The sequence below is a fragment of the Papio anubis genome, chromosome 4 (genome assembly GCF_008728515.1).
Source record: "Papio anubis isolate 15944 chromosome 4, Panubis1.0, whole genome shotgun sequence".
Classification (NCBI taxonomy): Eukaryota; Metazoa; Chordata; class Mammalia; order Primates; family Cercopithecidae; genus Papio; species Papio anubis.
The window spans coordinates 169033248-169049454 of NC_044979.1; the positions used below are offsets into that span (position 1 = coordinate 169033248).

At 45.5% G+C, this 16207-nt stretch overlaps 1 protein-coding gene across 6 annotated transcripts; it reads right to left on the reverse strand.

Annotated features, from left to right (window-relative positions):
- Positions 1-4561: 4561 nt before the first annotated feature.
- On the reverse strand, positions 4562-9312 carry DNAJC28 (DnaJ heat shock protein family (Hsp40) member C28). Of its 6 annotated transcripts, none has more exons than XM_021935117.2 (2): positions 8741-9312; positions 4562-6214 (listed from the first exon to the last, which is right to left on the reverse strand). In XM_021935117.2, exon 2 carries the CDS (start codon positions 6181-6183, stop codon positions 5011-5013), a length of 1173 nt encoding a protein of 390 aa, XP_021790809.1. In that variant the 5' UTR covers positions 6184-6214; positions 8741-9312; the 3' UTR covers positions 4562-5010. The 6 variants fall into 6 exon arrangements, with proteins under 6 accessions (XP_021790809.1, XP_009200564.1, XP_009200563.1 ...); XM_009202300.4 differs by having other exon boundaries at positions 8553-9311; XM_009202299.4 differs by lacking the exon at positions 8741-9312 and adding an exon at positions 8201-8618.
- Between the last annotated feature and the right edge of the window lie 6895 nt (positions 9313-16207).

Sequence of the window (16207 nt, forward strand, 5' to 3'; positions counted from 1 at the left end):
TGATGTCAACATTTCACTGTCAAGTCTTTAGTAGAATTGTAAATCAGCCTTTAAAATATACCACACATGGCCTGGCGCGGTGGCTCAAGCCTGTAATCCCAGCACTTTGGGAGGCCGAGGGGGCGGATTACAAGGTCAGGCGTTCAAGACCAGCCTGGCCAACATGGTGAAACCCCGTCTCTACTAAAAATACAAAAATTAGCCAGGTGTGGTGGCGCTCACCTCTAATCCCAGCTACTCAGGAGGCTGAGGCAGGAGAATTGCTTGAACCCAGGAGTCAGAGGTTGCAGTGAGCCGAGATCACGCCACTGCACTCCAGCCTGGGCGACAGAGTGAGACTCTGTCTCAAAAAAAACAAAAACAAACAAAAAAACACAATTTTCTGCTTCAGTTCCACCATGTAGCTACTGAAGCATATGTTTTGTTAAATTCCTGTTACCTAAGCACTTCAGAGAGGCTCGCCTAGATTCTGGAGACATTGTGACTTCAGGACCATTTTCAGGTTTGGGCCAGGACAGGTTCTGAAAGATCTACTTCACCTAAAACTGGACAGAAAATGCAGTCCAGTTGGTACAAGTCTATTAAGAGAAAGGAACAATTCAGGCTGTCCTTCACGCTATGCCCCATGGGTTCTAGTTTGTTCTCTCTCAGGGCTGCTTCATGAACTTCTGATAGAGTAGTATTCACTTCCATCTTTTGAGTGTACAAGCCAAATGTGTACCATGGGAATTATCTGAAAGGCTAAAACATGTTGCATAAACAGGTACTTCCCAAAATATTCTCTTTCTCCATATGCTTATGTGGTTATAAAGCAAAAAGACTTCATCTGAATAAGTCTTAGGCAGCTATTAGAACGGTTGTATTTTGATAAAGATGTCTTAAGACTAAGGTCATACTTCCTGTGGGTCTGAAATGGACTCTCTCCTGAAAGGATGGCTACTCAGTGTCAGTCATTTAGGAGAAAAGGTTGATCTTTAGATGGAAAACAAAAAACTAAGGCCTGGAAGATAATTTGACTCCAGCAGAAGAGGAAACACTTCTTTCCACATCTAGACCCTGAAGACAGTGGATACATTTGTCAGTTGGTCTCTTTCAGTTATAAGTAACAGAAAAAAAATCTCAAACTGGCTTAAATAATGAGGAGGATTCTGTGGCTCATGGAACTGGAGGATCAGCGTTACCATGGGTGTTATGGTCTGAGTGATTATGTCTCCTCAAAACTCTTACATTGGGGTACTATATTAGTCCATTTTCACACTGCTGTAAAAACATTACCTGAGCTGGGCACAGTGGCTCACGCCTGTAATCCCAACACTTTGGGAGGACGACAAGGACGGATCACGACGTCAGGAGTTCGAGACCACCATGGCCAACATGGTAAAACTGTCTCCACTAAAAATAAAAAATTGGCTGGGTGTGGTGGCAGGCACCTGTATAGTCCCAGCTACTCAGGAAGCTGAGGCAGGAGAATCGCTTGAACCCGGGGGACACAGGAAGTTGCAATGAGCCAATATCGCGCCACTGTACTCCAGCCTGGAAGATTTGTTTTTTGGTTTTTTTTTTGAGACAAGGTCTTACTCTTGCCCATGCTGGAGTGCAGTGGTGTGATCAGGGCTCACTACAGCCTTGGCCTCCTGGGCTCAAGCGATCCTCCCACCTCAGGCTCCCAGGTAGCTAGGACTATAGGAATGTGCTACCACACCTGGCTTTTTTCTTTTTCTTTTTTTTTTTTGGTAGAGACAGAGTTTCACCATGTTTCCTGGGCTGGTCTCAAACTCCTGGGCTCAAGCAATCCTCCTGCCTTGGTCTCTCAAAATGTTGGGATTACAGGCATGAACCACTGTGCCTGGCCAATCAAAAAGATTTAAAAAAAAAATGCATTTAGCATTTAGGGCTGGGTGCGGTGTCTCACGCCTGTAATTCCAGCACTTTGGGAGGCTGAGGCGGGTGGATCACCTGAGGTCAGGAGCTCGAGACCAGCCTGACCAACATGGAGAAACCCCATCTCTACTAAAAATACAAAATTAGCCGGGCGTGGTGGCGCATGCCTGTAATCCTAGCTACTTGGGAGGCTGGGGCAGGGGAATCTCTTGAACCCAGGAGGCAGAGGTTGTGGTGAGCCAAGATTGCACCATTGCACTCCAGCCTGGGCAACAAGAGAAAAACTCTGTCACAAAAAAAAATTAGGTGCCTAGCCCAAAATATTATTACCATTATAACAAAGGACCATTGAATAATCATTATAATAACTTTATTAACATAGACAACATTTACAAACATAAAGTGCACTGTGCTGAAATTAAAAATGTACCGACATTTTCTGGTAACCTTACCTTCTCATTGACCAGTATGGAAAATGGTTTTGTTCATCTACGTTGCTGTAATGCAGTTACGCCTCTTACATCTAATTTCTACTTTTTTTTTTTGAGATGGAGTCTTGCTGTGTCACCCAGGCTGGAGTGCAGTGGCGCGATCTCGGGTCACTGCCAGCTCCACCTCTTGGGTTCACACCATTCTGCTAGCCTCCCCAGCATCTGGGACTACAGGCGCACGCCGCCACACCTGGCTAATTTTTTTTGTATTTTTAGTAGAGACGGGTTTCACTGTGTTAGTCAGGATGGTCTTGAGCTCCTGACCTCATGATCTGCCCGCCTCGGCCTCCCAAACTGCTGGGATTACAGGCATGAGCTACTGCGCCCGGCCTCTAATTCCCACTTTTAACAAAAGTCACAAAACTACTGCCTTCTAAAATGTTTTTGGAACTATAGCTCTTATTAAGCAACATTCCATACTGTTCACAATTTTATTTACAGTGATGCTATCATTGTAGAAGTCAAATGACAACTCATTCAATAAAATAATCACATATTATGCCAATTAATGCTGCAGCATCTAACCTAAAGGCCCAAAATTTCTTTTTTTTTTTTTTTGTTGAGACAGAGTCTCGCTTTGTTGCCCAGGCTGGAGTGCAGTGGCCGGATCTCAGCTCACTGCAAGCTCCGCCTCCGGAGTTCACACCATTCTCCTGCCTCAGCCTCCCGAGCAGCTGGGACTACAGGCACCTGCCACCTCGCCCGGCTAGTTTTTTGTATTTTTTAGTAGAGACGGGGTTTCACCGTGTTAGCCAGGATGGTCTCAATCTCCTGACCTCATGATATGCCTGCCTGGGCCTCCCAAAGTGCTGGGATTACAGGCGTGAGCCACTGCGCCCGGCCCTTTGAAGGTGTAGTTTTGTTTGTTGTTTTAACTATCACACATTGTACAAAATAACACGTGCTTCCAAAATGCAGGTTATGAGTACCTCACTTCTGAACCACTTCTGTAACACAGGACTGTGGATTAAAGAAGGAAACACACCGGCCTCTTTGACCACACTTCACATTCTTCTAGTTGCCAATTCTGTGTGACAAAAGCAATTATCCAAACCTAAAACGTCAGATTTTCTGAAAGCAGATGAGACACAACTATCTCATTAGTATTAACCTCATCATTTGCCAAAGATGCAGATGCAGGAAATTCAGACATCTTGTCTTTGTTTATCAAAGGGTCACTAAGACAGGAAATTTGGTCCATGAGGCAATTAAGTTAGAATCGTCATATGGCTACAAAGCCACTGGGAAGTCTGATTCAAGACATAGGGAGGTTTAGGGTAGATTTTATGGAAATCTAACATTTCAATCTCTGATAAAAGATGAAGCTAGAAGTGAAATTTTACATTGCCACTGAGCCCACGGATTTTTATCACCTCCTGAAAGGTGAGAAATACACTCACACTTTTTAAAAAGTGAACACTGTGGAGAAACCCCGTCACTACTAAAAATACAAAATTAGCTGGGCATGGTGGCGCATGCTTATAATCCCAGCTACTGGGAAGGTTGAGGCAGAAGAATCGCTTGAACCCAGGAGGCGGAGGTTGCAGTGAGCCGAGATTGTGCTATTGCACTCCAGCCCAGGCAATGAGAGTGAAACTCCATTTCAAAAAAAAAAAAGTGGACACTGTACTGGCATGGTGGCTCACGCCTGTAATCCTGGTACTTTGGGAGGCTAAGGCAGGTGGATCACCTGAGGTCAGGAGTTCGAGACCAGCCTGGCCAAAATGGTGAAACCCCATCTCTACTAAAAAAAATATAAAAATTAGCTGGTGGCAGGCACCTCTAATCTCAGCTACTTAGGAGGCTGAGGTAGGAGAATCACTTGAACCCAGGAGGCAGAGGTTGCAGTGAGCCAAGATTGCACTATTGCAATCCAGCCTGGGCAACAAGAGTGAAACTCCATCTCAAAAAAAAAAAAAAAAAAAGTGGACACTGGAGTTTATTTCTAGAATTGCTAAATCAACTAGCTTCACTGATTTCTGCTGCCAATAAACCATCAAGTTAGACAGGAAAAAGTAGAATCTGCATGGTTGGTATGTTTTTCATTCAGTACCCACAGAGAAGGCCCTCATAAAAAGAAAAGGCAGTAATTCCAGTAGGCTAATTTCCACCCATATGGAGAGTGTTACAAAAGTCTTGGAACAGTTTTGAGCCTTAATAAGCTCAGGGGTATAAATCCAGCAAACGTGTTTAAAAAAATCATCTGGAGGTTTAATTGGTTAAATTTCATTACACTTAAGTTTTGTGACTTTTGATAACATATTTTTCGGTTTCCCTGTTGTTAAGTACCTATGTTTGAAAATGGCAACAGTGACTGCTTTTAAGTTAGTTATTACAGCTCAAAACTGCACTAAAACTTTTGGAATTCGTGTATGATTCCTAAGAAACCTGATCCTAGCTCATTTCACTAGATGACTGACACTTTAACACTGGAATGAACTAAATTATTTTCTTTAGTAGGTTATTTTATTTTCTTGCTATATCCTCAGGACAAACCTGATCGGTGTCTCACTCACACATCATTGGGTATGTGATTAGTTTTGTGAAAAGTACAATGGCACAGTTCTTAATATAGCAATAAATCTCATTTTCCATGTTAAGTGTCAGTGGAACTAAGAATGATTTATGATAGTAAACATCAAAATGATCGTATTTTAATAAATTTCCACAGATTCATCCAGTTTAAAAAACCTTTCTTGATTTCAGGTGTTTTCTCTCCTTCTCCTTGATCAAGGTTATTTGGGTTTCCATCTGTGACTTCTTTTGTTTTTATAAAGGTCTCATATATTTTCTGGGCTCTGACAATTTCTTTCTGAGCATCAAAATGGACTTTTTGCCTGGTCAGGATGGGAACAATTAAATTAAAATCATTAATTCGCTTGTTTAATTTTCTGATGTTTTCTTGAAACTGCTCACAAACATGTTTCCACTGTTTCTGTTCAGTTGGTGTCATTGGATTCCCAAGTTTTTTCCTAGACACTAAAATTGCCTCTCTGAGTTGCTCAATAGTATCGCTGATTTCCTTTTGCATAAGGATCCATTCTGGTTGGTATCCGTTATCGATCAGTATTCGGTTCAGGTTGTGAGTCATGGGATCGATGTAAGAACAGTCAGAAAACTTTTTCAGAGGTTTTCCTTTCCCGCTGAGATTGTCAAAGTCTCCTTTTGCCATGGATTCTTGAATGAGGTCCTCCACTAAACGCTCTATAGCCTGAGTTATCTTTTGCTGTTTGCTCTGTTTTATATTTTTAACAGTTATACTATCAGGAAAATACTGGCTTTGTAGTTTCTGCTTTTGATATTCCATCACTTGTTCAGTAGCACGGTCTGCCCTAAATTGCCTATATTGCTTCTCTCGTTGAGTTGGAGTCCCAAAACCAATACCTTCAAAACTTAAATAATGCCGGTGTTGGGGTGTTTTATATTTGAATTTTTCTACATCTTCTTCTTCTTCTTCTTCACCTTTATTCTGACTCGCATTTGCTTGTTCTATCACATGGGAGAGCACCTTTCTATAAGCTTTTTCAATCCTTATAAATGTTGCCGAATCAGCCGTATTAGAGCCACCGTCAGGATGATATTGCTTGGCAAGCTTATGAAAAGATTCCCTGACTTCATCTGCAGAGCAGCCTTCTTCCACGTTCAGCAGCCTATAATATTCTCTGATCTTCTTTTTGGATTTATGGGTTGACATCATTCTATTTCTAATGATACCAATATATGGAAGCATTTTCACTCGATTAGGAATCACTGTAGCCTTTATCAGGTGAGATCTTAAGATCTGAGCCATCATCACGTACGTTGTATTCATTATTGTACCCAGAGTTCTTCCTAGCAATGATCTATAAAACGACAACAAATATAGGTTGAACAAAGTTGTATTATCAGTTAATTTCTTATTTTCAACAATAAGGTATAAGATACGGCATGAATTTACAAGTACAACAAGGGGCAGTTCTTTTGAATGCTGCTGTCAACATTTTCCTTTCTTTCCCCCTTTTTCTTTCCTTTTGAGACAGAGTCTCTCTGTCTGCCAGGCTGGAGTGCAGTGGTGCCTCCGCCTCCAGGGTTCAAGCGCAACCTCCACCTCCAGAGCCACGCCCAGCTAATTTTTTTGTATTTTTAGTAGAGAAGGGTTTTCACCATGTTGGCCAGGCTGCTCTGGATATCCTGACATGGTGATCCACCCGCTTGGCCTCCCAGAGATTACCGGCATGAGCCATCGCGCCTAGTTTTTTTTTTTTTTGAGACAGGGTCTTGCTCTGTTGCCCGTGCTGGAGTGCAGTGGCACAATCATGGCTCACTGCAGCATCAACCTCCTGGGCTGAAGCGATCCTCCCACCTCTACCTCTCATGTTGCTGGGACTACAGGCGTGCACCACCACACCTGGCTAATTTCTGTATTTTTGTAGGGATGGGGTTTCGTCATGTTGCCCATCCTGGTTTCCAACTCCTGAGCTCAAACGATCTGCTAGCCTCTGCCTACCAAAGTGCTGGGATTATGGAGGTGAGCCACTGTGCCCGGCCACATTCTTTTTTTTCTTTTTTTGAGACGGAGTCTCACTCTGTTGCCCAGGCTGGAGTGCAATGGCACGATCTCGGCTCACTGCAACCTCCGCCTCCCAAGTTCAAGCGATTCTTCCGCCTCAGCTCCTGAGTAGCTGGGATTACAGGTGTGCAACACCACCCCTGGCTAATTTTTGTATATTTAGCAGAGATGGGGTTTCACCATATTGGCCAGGCTGGCCTCGAATTCCTGACATAAGGTGATCTGCCTGCCTCAGGCTCCCAAAACGCTGGGATTACAAGCGTGAGCCACCACACCCGGCCTGGCTGAATTCTTTTTTTTTTTTTTTTTTGAGACGGACTCTTGCTCTGTCGCCCAGGCTAGAGTGCAGTAGTGTGACGGCTCACTGCAAACTCCGCCTCCCAGGTTCAAGCGATTCTCCTGCCTCAGCCTCCTGAGTAGCTGGGATTACAGGCGCATGCCACCATGCCAGGCTAATTTTTGTATTTTTAGTAGAGACGGGGTTTCACCATGTTGGTCAAGCTGGTCTCGAACTCCCGACCTTGTGATCCTCCCGCCTCGGCTGCCCAAAGTGCTGGGATTACAGGGTTGAGCCACCGCGCCAGGCACCAGCTGCATTGTTATAGTTATATTTCACTGATGTGGGCAGAAAAATGGAAGTTGATGAAGTTTAGTGTTAATATATTGTGGGGCCAGGCACGGTGGCACATGCCGGTAATCCCAGTACTTTGGGAGGCCGAGGCGGGTGGATCACCTGAGATCAGGAGTTCGAAATCAGCCTGGTCAACATGGCAAAACCCTGTTTCTACTAAAAATACAAAATTAACTGGGCGCTTGCAGTCCCAACTACTCGGGAGGCTGAGGCAAGAGAATCGCTTGAACCCGGGAGGTGAAGGTTGCAGTGAGCCGAGATCGTGCCACTACACTCCAGCCTGGGCAACAGAGCAAGACTCTGTCTCAAAAAAAAAAAAAAAAGAAAAAAATATATAGATAGATAGATAGACAGACAGATAGATATAATCTGGATTCTACCCCTCACTAACCATATATTTTACTAGCGGAAAATTCTTAGAGATCATCTAATCCAATCTTTTCGTTTAATGACAAAACATAGGTCCGGAAGGTTAAGCAATTTAACCAAGTCCAATAACAAGGTGTAAGCAAAATGGTTAGCGCTGGGCACTGTAAAAAAGGAGGCTTGCTTAACTGTCTATACCTCCAGCCGATTATAAACTGCACCGAGAGTCTGCATCATCTCAAGGAGTCTTCTCATAAGACGACTTATGGACAAGGTAGGTACCTGGTCTGACACTGGATTGAATAGAATCAAGTGTCCAAAAGACTTTAAGCTCCACAACTCGCTAGGAAGGAGCCATCTGCCAGAGGCCAGAAAAACCACGATGAACTGTGAGGCCTCCCAACACGTTTGCTGCTATTGCAATAACATGGTCTCGAAGAGGAGGAAGACTTGTACACTGACAATGGCCAAAAAACACTGGAAGTGGCTTAATTGGAATTGGGATATATAAACGCTAAAACGGAGCTCCTGAGACCCCCTATTTTCTAGACAATCGGGGCCAACGGTCTGGGAGCCCGCTGCGAAGGTGGTTATCATGGCAAGGGAGGTCGGTCCTGCCCCGCCCCCTCCTCACCTGCGCAGCCCTTGGGTAGGGGTTCCGCGGCTCCCGCGCCCATGCCGCGTCTCTGCGCATGCGTGCGCGGCCGCCCGTCACTCCCGGTGTCTGTGCAGCGCGCGGTCTCCAGCTGGTGCCTCCGCCAGGCTAGACCATCTGCCACTTTACCCTGAGGGGCTCAGCGGGTACGGAAGGCAGAATCGTACCTGATTGGGACAGGTGACCTTACCAGGGAAACGGACAATCTTTCGTCAAACGAACTTTACCCCGGAGAACGCATGCAGGGCACCTCAGGAGGCTTCGTCCCGGCCTGGGACGACCAGCTCCGCCTCCGTCCCCGCCCCGAGCGGAGGTGGTCGGCCGATTGGGATTGTGGGAGATGTAGTTTGCTAGAAGGGGCGATGTGCGCCTACGCCTCTCGGGAGGGACTTAGGGAGCGTCGAAAATGATGCAAAGACCGAGTTGGCGGCGTGGGGGAGCTGTGGCTCAGAGGGCGAAGGTAACTTTTTGGGGGCTGGGGAAGGCAAGACTGTTTCCCCGGAACGGGACCTGAACAGGTTTCTTCGGAGTCACAGAAGGAGCCATGATATATGAGGCTTAAAACCTGCCCCTTTATTAATTCAAGTACTGTTGAGGGGCTGGCGACAGGCCAGAGGACAAAATCAAAATAAGGATCTTCTGGCTTCGAGTTTTCAACCACTGAGGTGGGGACTGAACATTTCCCCTCTCTGTACAGGAAGCAAGTTTTTAAAAAAGGACAAAGAAAAAGGATAAAAAGAAAGGAAAAGGCAGAGGCTTGGGAGTTTTTTGTTTTGTTTTGTTTTGTTTTTTGAGACGGAGTCTCACTCTGTCGCCCAGGCTGGAGTGCAGGGGCCCGATCTCAGCTCACTGCAAGCTCCGCCTCCCGGGTTTACGCCATTCTCCTGCCTCAGCCTGGCGAGTAGCTGGGACTACAGGCGCCGCCACCACGCCCGGCTAGTTTTTTGTATTTTTTAGTAGAGACAGGGTTTCACCGTGTTAGCCAGGATGGTCTCGATCTCCTGACCTCGTGATCCGCCCGTCTCGACCTCCCAGAGTGCTGGAATTACAGGCGTGAGCCACCGCGCCCGGCCTGAGGCTTGGGAGTATTCAGATCTGGGTTGAAAATCTTGTTTCTTCTGCTTGCACCTTAGGCAAGATACCTGCAAAATGAGAGTTGCAATAAATAGTAAACTATAGTAAATGGTATGGCATTGTGCTAAGTGCTTTATGTATATTCTCATTTCCTTTTTTTTTTTTTTTTTTGAGACAGTCTTGCTCTGTCTCCCAGGCTGGACTGTGGTGGTGCGATCTCGGCTCACTGCGACCTGCACCTCCCGGGTTTAAGCGATTCTCCTGCCTCAGCCTCCCAAGTAGCTGGGATTACAGGCTTTCACAACCATGCCCGGCTAATTTTTTTGTATTTTTAGCGGAGACCAGGTTTCACCATTTGGCCAGGCTGGTCTCGAACTCCTGAGCTAAGGTGATCCGCCTGCCTCGGCCTTTCAAAGTGCTGGAATTACAGGCATTCATTTAATCTTTACAACAGCCCTCTAAGATAAATGCTGTTATTTTCCCTATTTTACATATAATGAAATAATAATTGTATCAAGTTCATTGACTTTTTTAGGGGGAGAAATTACACAATGGATGTAAACCACTTGGCACTGTGCCTCGCACATTAAGCAATATTTTTTGTTATGACTGTGTCTCCTAAAAGGAGCCAGGAATAGGTATTAGCCTTCTCAGCTTCCGCATCATAAACATTATAATCATTTATTGCCATCTATGTAGGAGCACAGAAAAAGATACAGTATAAACTCTGATTCAGAGGGCTTTAGTTATAAGAAAACAATCAACAAAATACCTCATGTGAAAGAAAATAGGATTTCTGGCTGGGCGCGGTGGCTCACGCCTGTAATCCCAGCACTTTGGGAGGCCGAGACAGCGGATCACAAGGTCAGGATATCGAGACCATCCTGGCTAACATGGTGAAACCCCGTCTCTATTAAAAATACAAAAAATTAGCTGGGCGTGGTGCCGAGCGCCTGTAGTTCCAGCTACTCGGGAGGCTGAGGCAGGAGAATGGCGTGAACCCGGGAGGCGGAGCTTGCAGTGAGCCGAGATTGTGCCACTGCACTCCAGCCTGGGCGACAGAGCAAGACTCCGTAAAAAAAAAAAAAAAAAAAAAAAAAAAAAATCAGGATTTCTGTACAAGTTAACTCTTCTAGGCAGCATCTTAAACAGCATAAAATAAAAACAGGCCAGGTGAAGTGGCTCATGCTTGTACTCCCAGTGTGGACAACATAGTGAGACTCCATCTGTACAAAACTTTTAAGAAGATTAGTCAGGTGTGATGGTGTCTGCCTGTAATCCCAGCTACACAGGAGGCTGAGGTGGGAGGATCACTTGAGCCCGGGAGTTGGAGGCTGCAGTGAGCCATGATCGTACCATTGCTCTCCAAACTAAGCAACAGAGTGAGACCTGGCCACTAAAAAATTTTTAAAAAGAAAAATAAGGCCAGGCACAGTGGCTCATGCCTGTAGTCTCAGCACTTTGGGAGGCTGAGGCAGGCGGATCACCTGAGGTCGGGAGTTTGAGACCAGCCTCACCAACATGGAGAAACCCCGTCTCTCTAAAAATACAAAAAATTAGCTGGGCATGGTGGCACATGCCTGTAACCCCAGGTACTCGGGAGGCTGAGGCAGGAGAATCGCTGGAACCCAGGAGGCGGAGGTTGCAGTGAGCCGAGATTGCGCCACTGCACTCCAGCCTGGGTGACAGAGTGAGACTCCGTCTCAAAAAAAAAACAAAAAAAAAGAATGACATGGTTCGGTAGATACAGCCACGGAAAGGTAGTCACTATGTTTTGTGAATAAATAGGTATTGCTAAACTATGTTCAAGAAGCGATGGACCAATTTACACCACCAACATATTTGGGAATGTCTGTTACTCCACACTCTTGGGAACACACAGTAGTCTCTTTTTAATCTTTGCAGTCTAATAGGTGTATATCAACACACACACTTAAGATTCCTTTATTGTAATTATTGGCTGGGTGCGGTGGCTTACACCTGTAATCCCAGCACTTTGGGAGGCCGAGGCGGGCAGATCACCTGAGGTCAGGAGTTCGAGACCAGCCTGGCCAACATGGTGAAACCCCATCTCTACTAAAAAGACAAAAATTAGCCGGGTGTGGTGGTGGGCACCTGTAATCTCAGCTACTTGGGAGGCTGAAGCAGGAGGATCATTTGAACCCAGGAGGCAGAGGTTGCAGTGAGCTGAGATCACTCCATCGCACTCCAGCCGGGATAACAAGAGCAAGACTCCGTCTCAAAAAAAAAAAAAAAAAAAAAAAAAAAAGATTTCTTTATTGTAATTACTAAGGTAGTAAGGAATTACTGCTCTCCATCCTTCTAGTTCACAAAGCTGGTGGGATAAACACTGGTTATTTTGATGATGCATTTGCACAAGGAGGTGGGTAAATCAAGATGGTGTTCACACAGCTGTCTCCCTCCAGATGACTTGGTCACTTCTCCACTCTTTGGGCTGAATTGTGCCCCCCATATTGAAGCCCTAACCCCCAGTACTTTAGAATGTGACTGCGTTTGGAGATGTTATTTAAAGAGGTGATTAAGTTAAAATGAGGCTGTTAAGGTGGGTGATAATCCAATCTGACTGGCGTCCTTATAAAAGGAGGAAATTTGGCTGCAGAGAGACACCAGGGTTGTGCACACACGGAGCAAAGTCCCTGTGAGGACACAGGGAGAAGGCAGCCATCTGCCTGCCAAGGAGAGGCCTCAGGAGAAACCCACCCTGCAGACACCTTGATCTTGGACTTCCAGTCTCCAGGACTATGGGAGAATAACGGTCTCCTGTTGTTGAAGCCCCAGTCTGTGGTGCTTTGTCACATCAGCCCCACCAAACCAACACAGCAGGTATCTTTGATCCTTATACGTCCCTTCAGTAGGTCCCAGGGATTTGTGTTACCCAAACTGTTTCCTCCCAGATGGAAAACTCTGAAAGCAGGCAGAAGCTTTCCCCCTCATTTTCCTCTTGCTGAATACACCCTGCCCCGAAGGACGAGCTCTGGGCTGCTGCCTCCTGCTTTCCTCTTTCGGAGTCATTCTGCCACCGTGGAGATTTGGATTTGGGTGAGCTGTGCTGGGGGTGGGATGTGGGGCAGAGCCTCCTCATCCGAAGACAGACAGGAATTTCTGATTCTGAGATTTCGGGTGTGCTGAAGGGTGCTTGTGCGGATGGCGTGGACTCTTCTCTCTTCTTGCTGTAGTTGGCCTCTAAGAGAAACGCACCAGAAGCTCGTTCTCCGCTCTTTGAGACAGGCTTCTTCAAGCTTCGTGGCGTCTCTCTCTCTTCTGTGTCCCCCTACTGCACAGCCTACTCATACCCAGTGTCCTTGGCCGGCTCTGCCCTTCTCACGCGATTGGTGATTCCATGCCTCTACGTTATGTTCATGATCTACTCTCTCTTGCCAACGCCAATGCCTAAACCTCCTCCTCGAAGCTAATGATTGACCCCGGAGTGGTGTTACAGTGTTGAATACAGGAATCCCTCAAGGTGTACAAGAAGTCCCACCTCCCCTCTGAGCATCATCCCTCCCTCATTTTGCAAAAGAAAGGCACACCTCTCACTTACCCCAGACTGTTAACACCTTCCAGGCAGCAAAGGCGCAATTGAAAAGGTTGATTTACTGTGGGTGCTAAAGAAGGGAAATTAATCCTTTACAGATTGGATGGTTTGGCCAGGTGTAATGGTTCACACCTGTAATTTCAGAACTTTGGGAGGTTAAAGGGGGAGGATTGCTTGAGTTTAGGAGTTGGAGAGCAGTCTGGACAACACAGTGAGACCCTAACTCTATAAAATACAAAAATTAGCCAGGCATGGTGGCACGAGCCTGTAGTCCCAGCTACTCAGGAGGCCGAGGTGGGGGTTGCAGTGAGCCAAGATCGCGTCACTGCACTAAAGCCTGGGCAACAGAGTGAGACTCCCTCTCAAAAAAAATTGCATGGTTTCCAATAATTGGTTTTCAACAAAAGTAAAGGAGGATCTAATAGACTCCTCAACTGAATATTTCATTTAAAATGATTTTCAATGGTATATTTTCCTGGTGCATGTAATTGAAGCTTTCAAGGAGTTGAGTGATACTGTTATAACAACTATTTTTTTTTTCCTGTGACTTTCTGGAGTTTGGTGATGTAGGAAATTTAAAATGCTGTTTAGGGCCAGGCGCAGTGGCTCACACCTGTAATCTCAGCACTTTGGGAGGTTGAAGTGGGCGGATCACCTGAGGTCAGGAGTTCGAGACCAGCCTGGCCAACATGGTGAAACCCTGTCTCTACTGAAAATATAAAAATATAAAAATTAGCTGGGAGGCCGGGCACAGTGGCTCATGCTTGTAATCCCAGCACTTTGGGAGGACAAGGTGGGCGGATCACATGAGGTCGGGAGTTCGAGACCAGCCTGACCAACGTGGAGAAACCCCATCTCTACTAAAAATACAAAAATTAATTGGGTGTGGTGGTGCGTGCCTGTAATCCCAGCTACTTGGGAGGCTGAGGCAGAGAACTGCTTGAACCCAGGAGGCAGAGGTTGCAGTGAGCTGAGATGGCACCACTGCACGCCAGCCTTGGTGACAGAGTGAGACTCTGCCTCAAAAAAAAAAATTGTTGTTGAGGTTTCAGTGTCCATAGATATTTCAATTCATGAAACTTTCGTTTTATAAAGCAAAATCAACTTGTAATATTAAAATCTTCACATCTTTATTGCAATGCTCAGAATACAGGTGGGCTTAGGAGTTAGCTTCTTAAATAAGGTTACACATGAGGACGAGGCAGGTGGATCACCTGAGGTCAGGAGTTGGAGACCAGCCAGGCCAACATGGTGAAACACTGTCTCTACTAAAAATACAAAAATCAGCCAGGAGTGGTGGCCCTTGCCCGTAATCCCAGCTACTCTGGAAGCTGAGGCAGGAGAACCACTTGAACCCGGAAGGCGGAGGTTGCATTGAGCTGGGATCGCACCACTGCACTCCAGCCTGAGTGACTGAAGTGGGGTTCACTATGTTGGCCAGGATGATCTTGATCTCATGACCTGGTGATCTGCCTGCCTCGGCCTCCCAAAGTGCTGGGATTACAGGCGTAAGCCACCAAGGCCAGCTAGTCTTTTTTTTTTTTGAGAAAATGTCTCACTCAGGCTGGAGTACAGTTGTGCGATCACAGCTCACTGAAGCTTCGACCTCCTGAGTTCAAGGAATCCTCCTACCTCAGCCTTCCAAGTAGCTGGGACTACAGGTGTGTGCCACCATGCCCAATTTTTCTATTTTATTTGTAGTGATGGGGGTCTCACTATGTTGTCTAGGCTGGTCTTGAACTCCAGGGTTCAACTGATCCTCCTACCTGGGCCCTCCAAAGTGCTGGGATTACAGGTGTGAGCCACCATGCCTGGCCACATGTGGTCATTTATAACTGAATTCTTTCACTTAGCATAATGTTTCAAGGTTCACCCACACTGTAGCATGTGTTAGTATTTCATTCCTTTTTATAATTGAATAGCATTCAATGTATGGATATATCTATGGATATAGCTATCCATACATTTATCAGTTCATTTGCTGATGAACATTTGCACTGACTCCACTTATAAATCGGTTTTTAACTGTTAATTAACATTTGGCTCCAGATAAAGGAAAATGATCTAACATTGTGGTAAATGTCAAATTTATATGGCTTGTGAAAGAACGACTGTCAGAGATGGTGTCTTTTAAACAGTGGAGGAGGCAAGTGTATGCATTAGAATTGCTGAAAAACACTTTGGGAGATAAAGACAATTTTGGTTTTAAAAAAGCCAAAAAAGGGCTTTTTCCCAAGGTTTATCTTCCCTACTAGAATCTTCTTCCTACTAACTCAAGGAAAATCCTACAGGGAGTTTTAGATTATAAAGAAAGCTTTTAATGTTGATGTATTAAAAAATCTCCCACCTGGCTGCTATATACAGCCAAGTTTTGTTTTCTTGGAGACAAGGTCTCACTCTGTTGTTCAGGTTGGAGTGCAGTGGCACAATCACAGCTCACTGCAGCTTCAACTTCCTGGAATCACGTGACCCTCTGACATCAGCCTCCTGAGTAGCTGGGACTACAGGCACAAGCCACCACACCCAGCTAATTTTTGTCATTTTTGTAGAGATAAGGTCTCGACATATTGCCCAGGCTGGTCTTAAACTCCTGGGCTCATGCGATCTTCCCACCTCGGCCTTCCAGAGTGCTGCTGGCTTTGTACAGGCGTGAAGCACCACACCCAGCGCAGTCAAACAGCCAAATCTTCTTACAGTCTGAGTCTGGGGGTTTTTATACAACATTACATGAGTTAATGAAGTTTTTTTTTTTTTTTTCCAATTTGTTTTACTTCAATTCTCTCGCTTATAATCCAAAGAATCCTGGCAAATACAAAAAACAACTACTATAGGAGGTACTCTTGGGGCCTGCCGATTACCAGTAGAAGAGAGTTTTGTTAGAATCCTTCTTCACTTCTAGCCCCTGCCAACAAATATCCAGAAGGGAGAGTGCAGTAGGAAAAGTTAGGGAACCATCACAGTGATGCAGCTGGAATGCCATATTATCATAGAAAGACACTTAGAG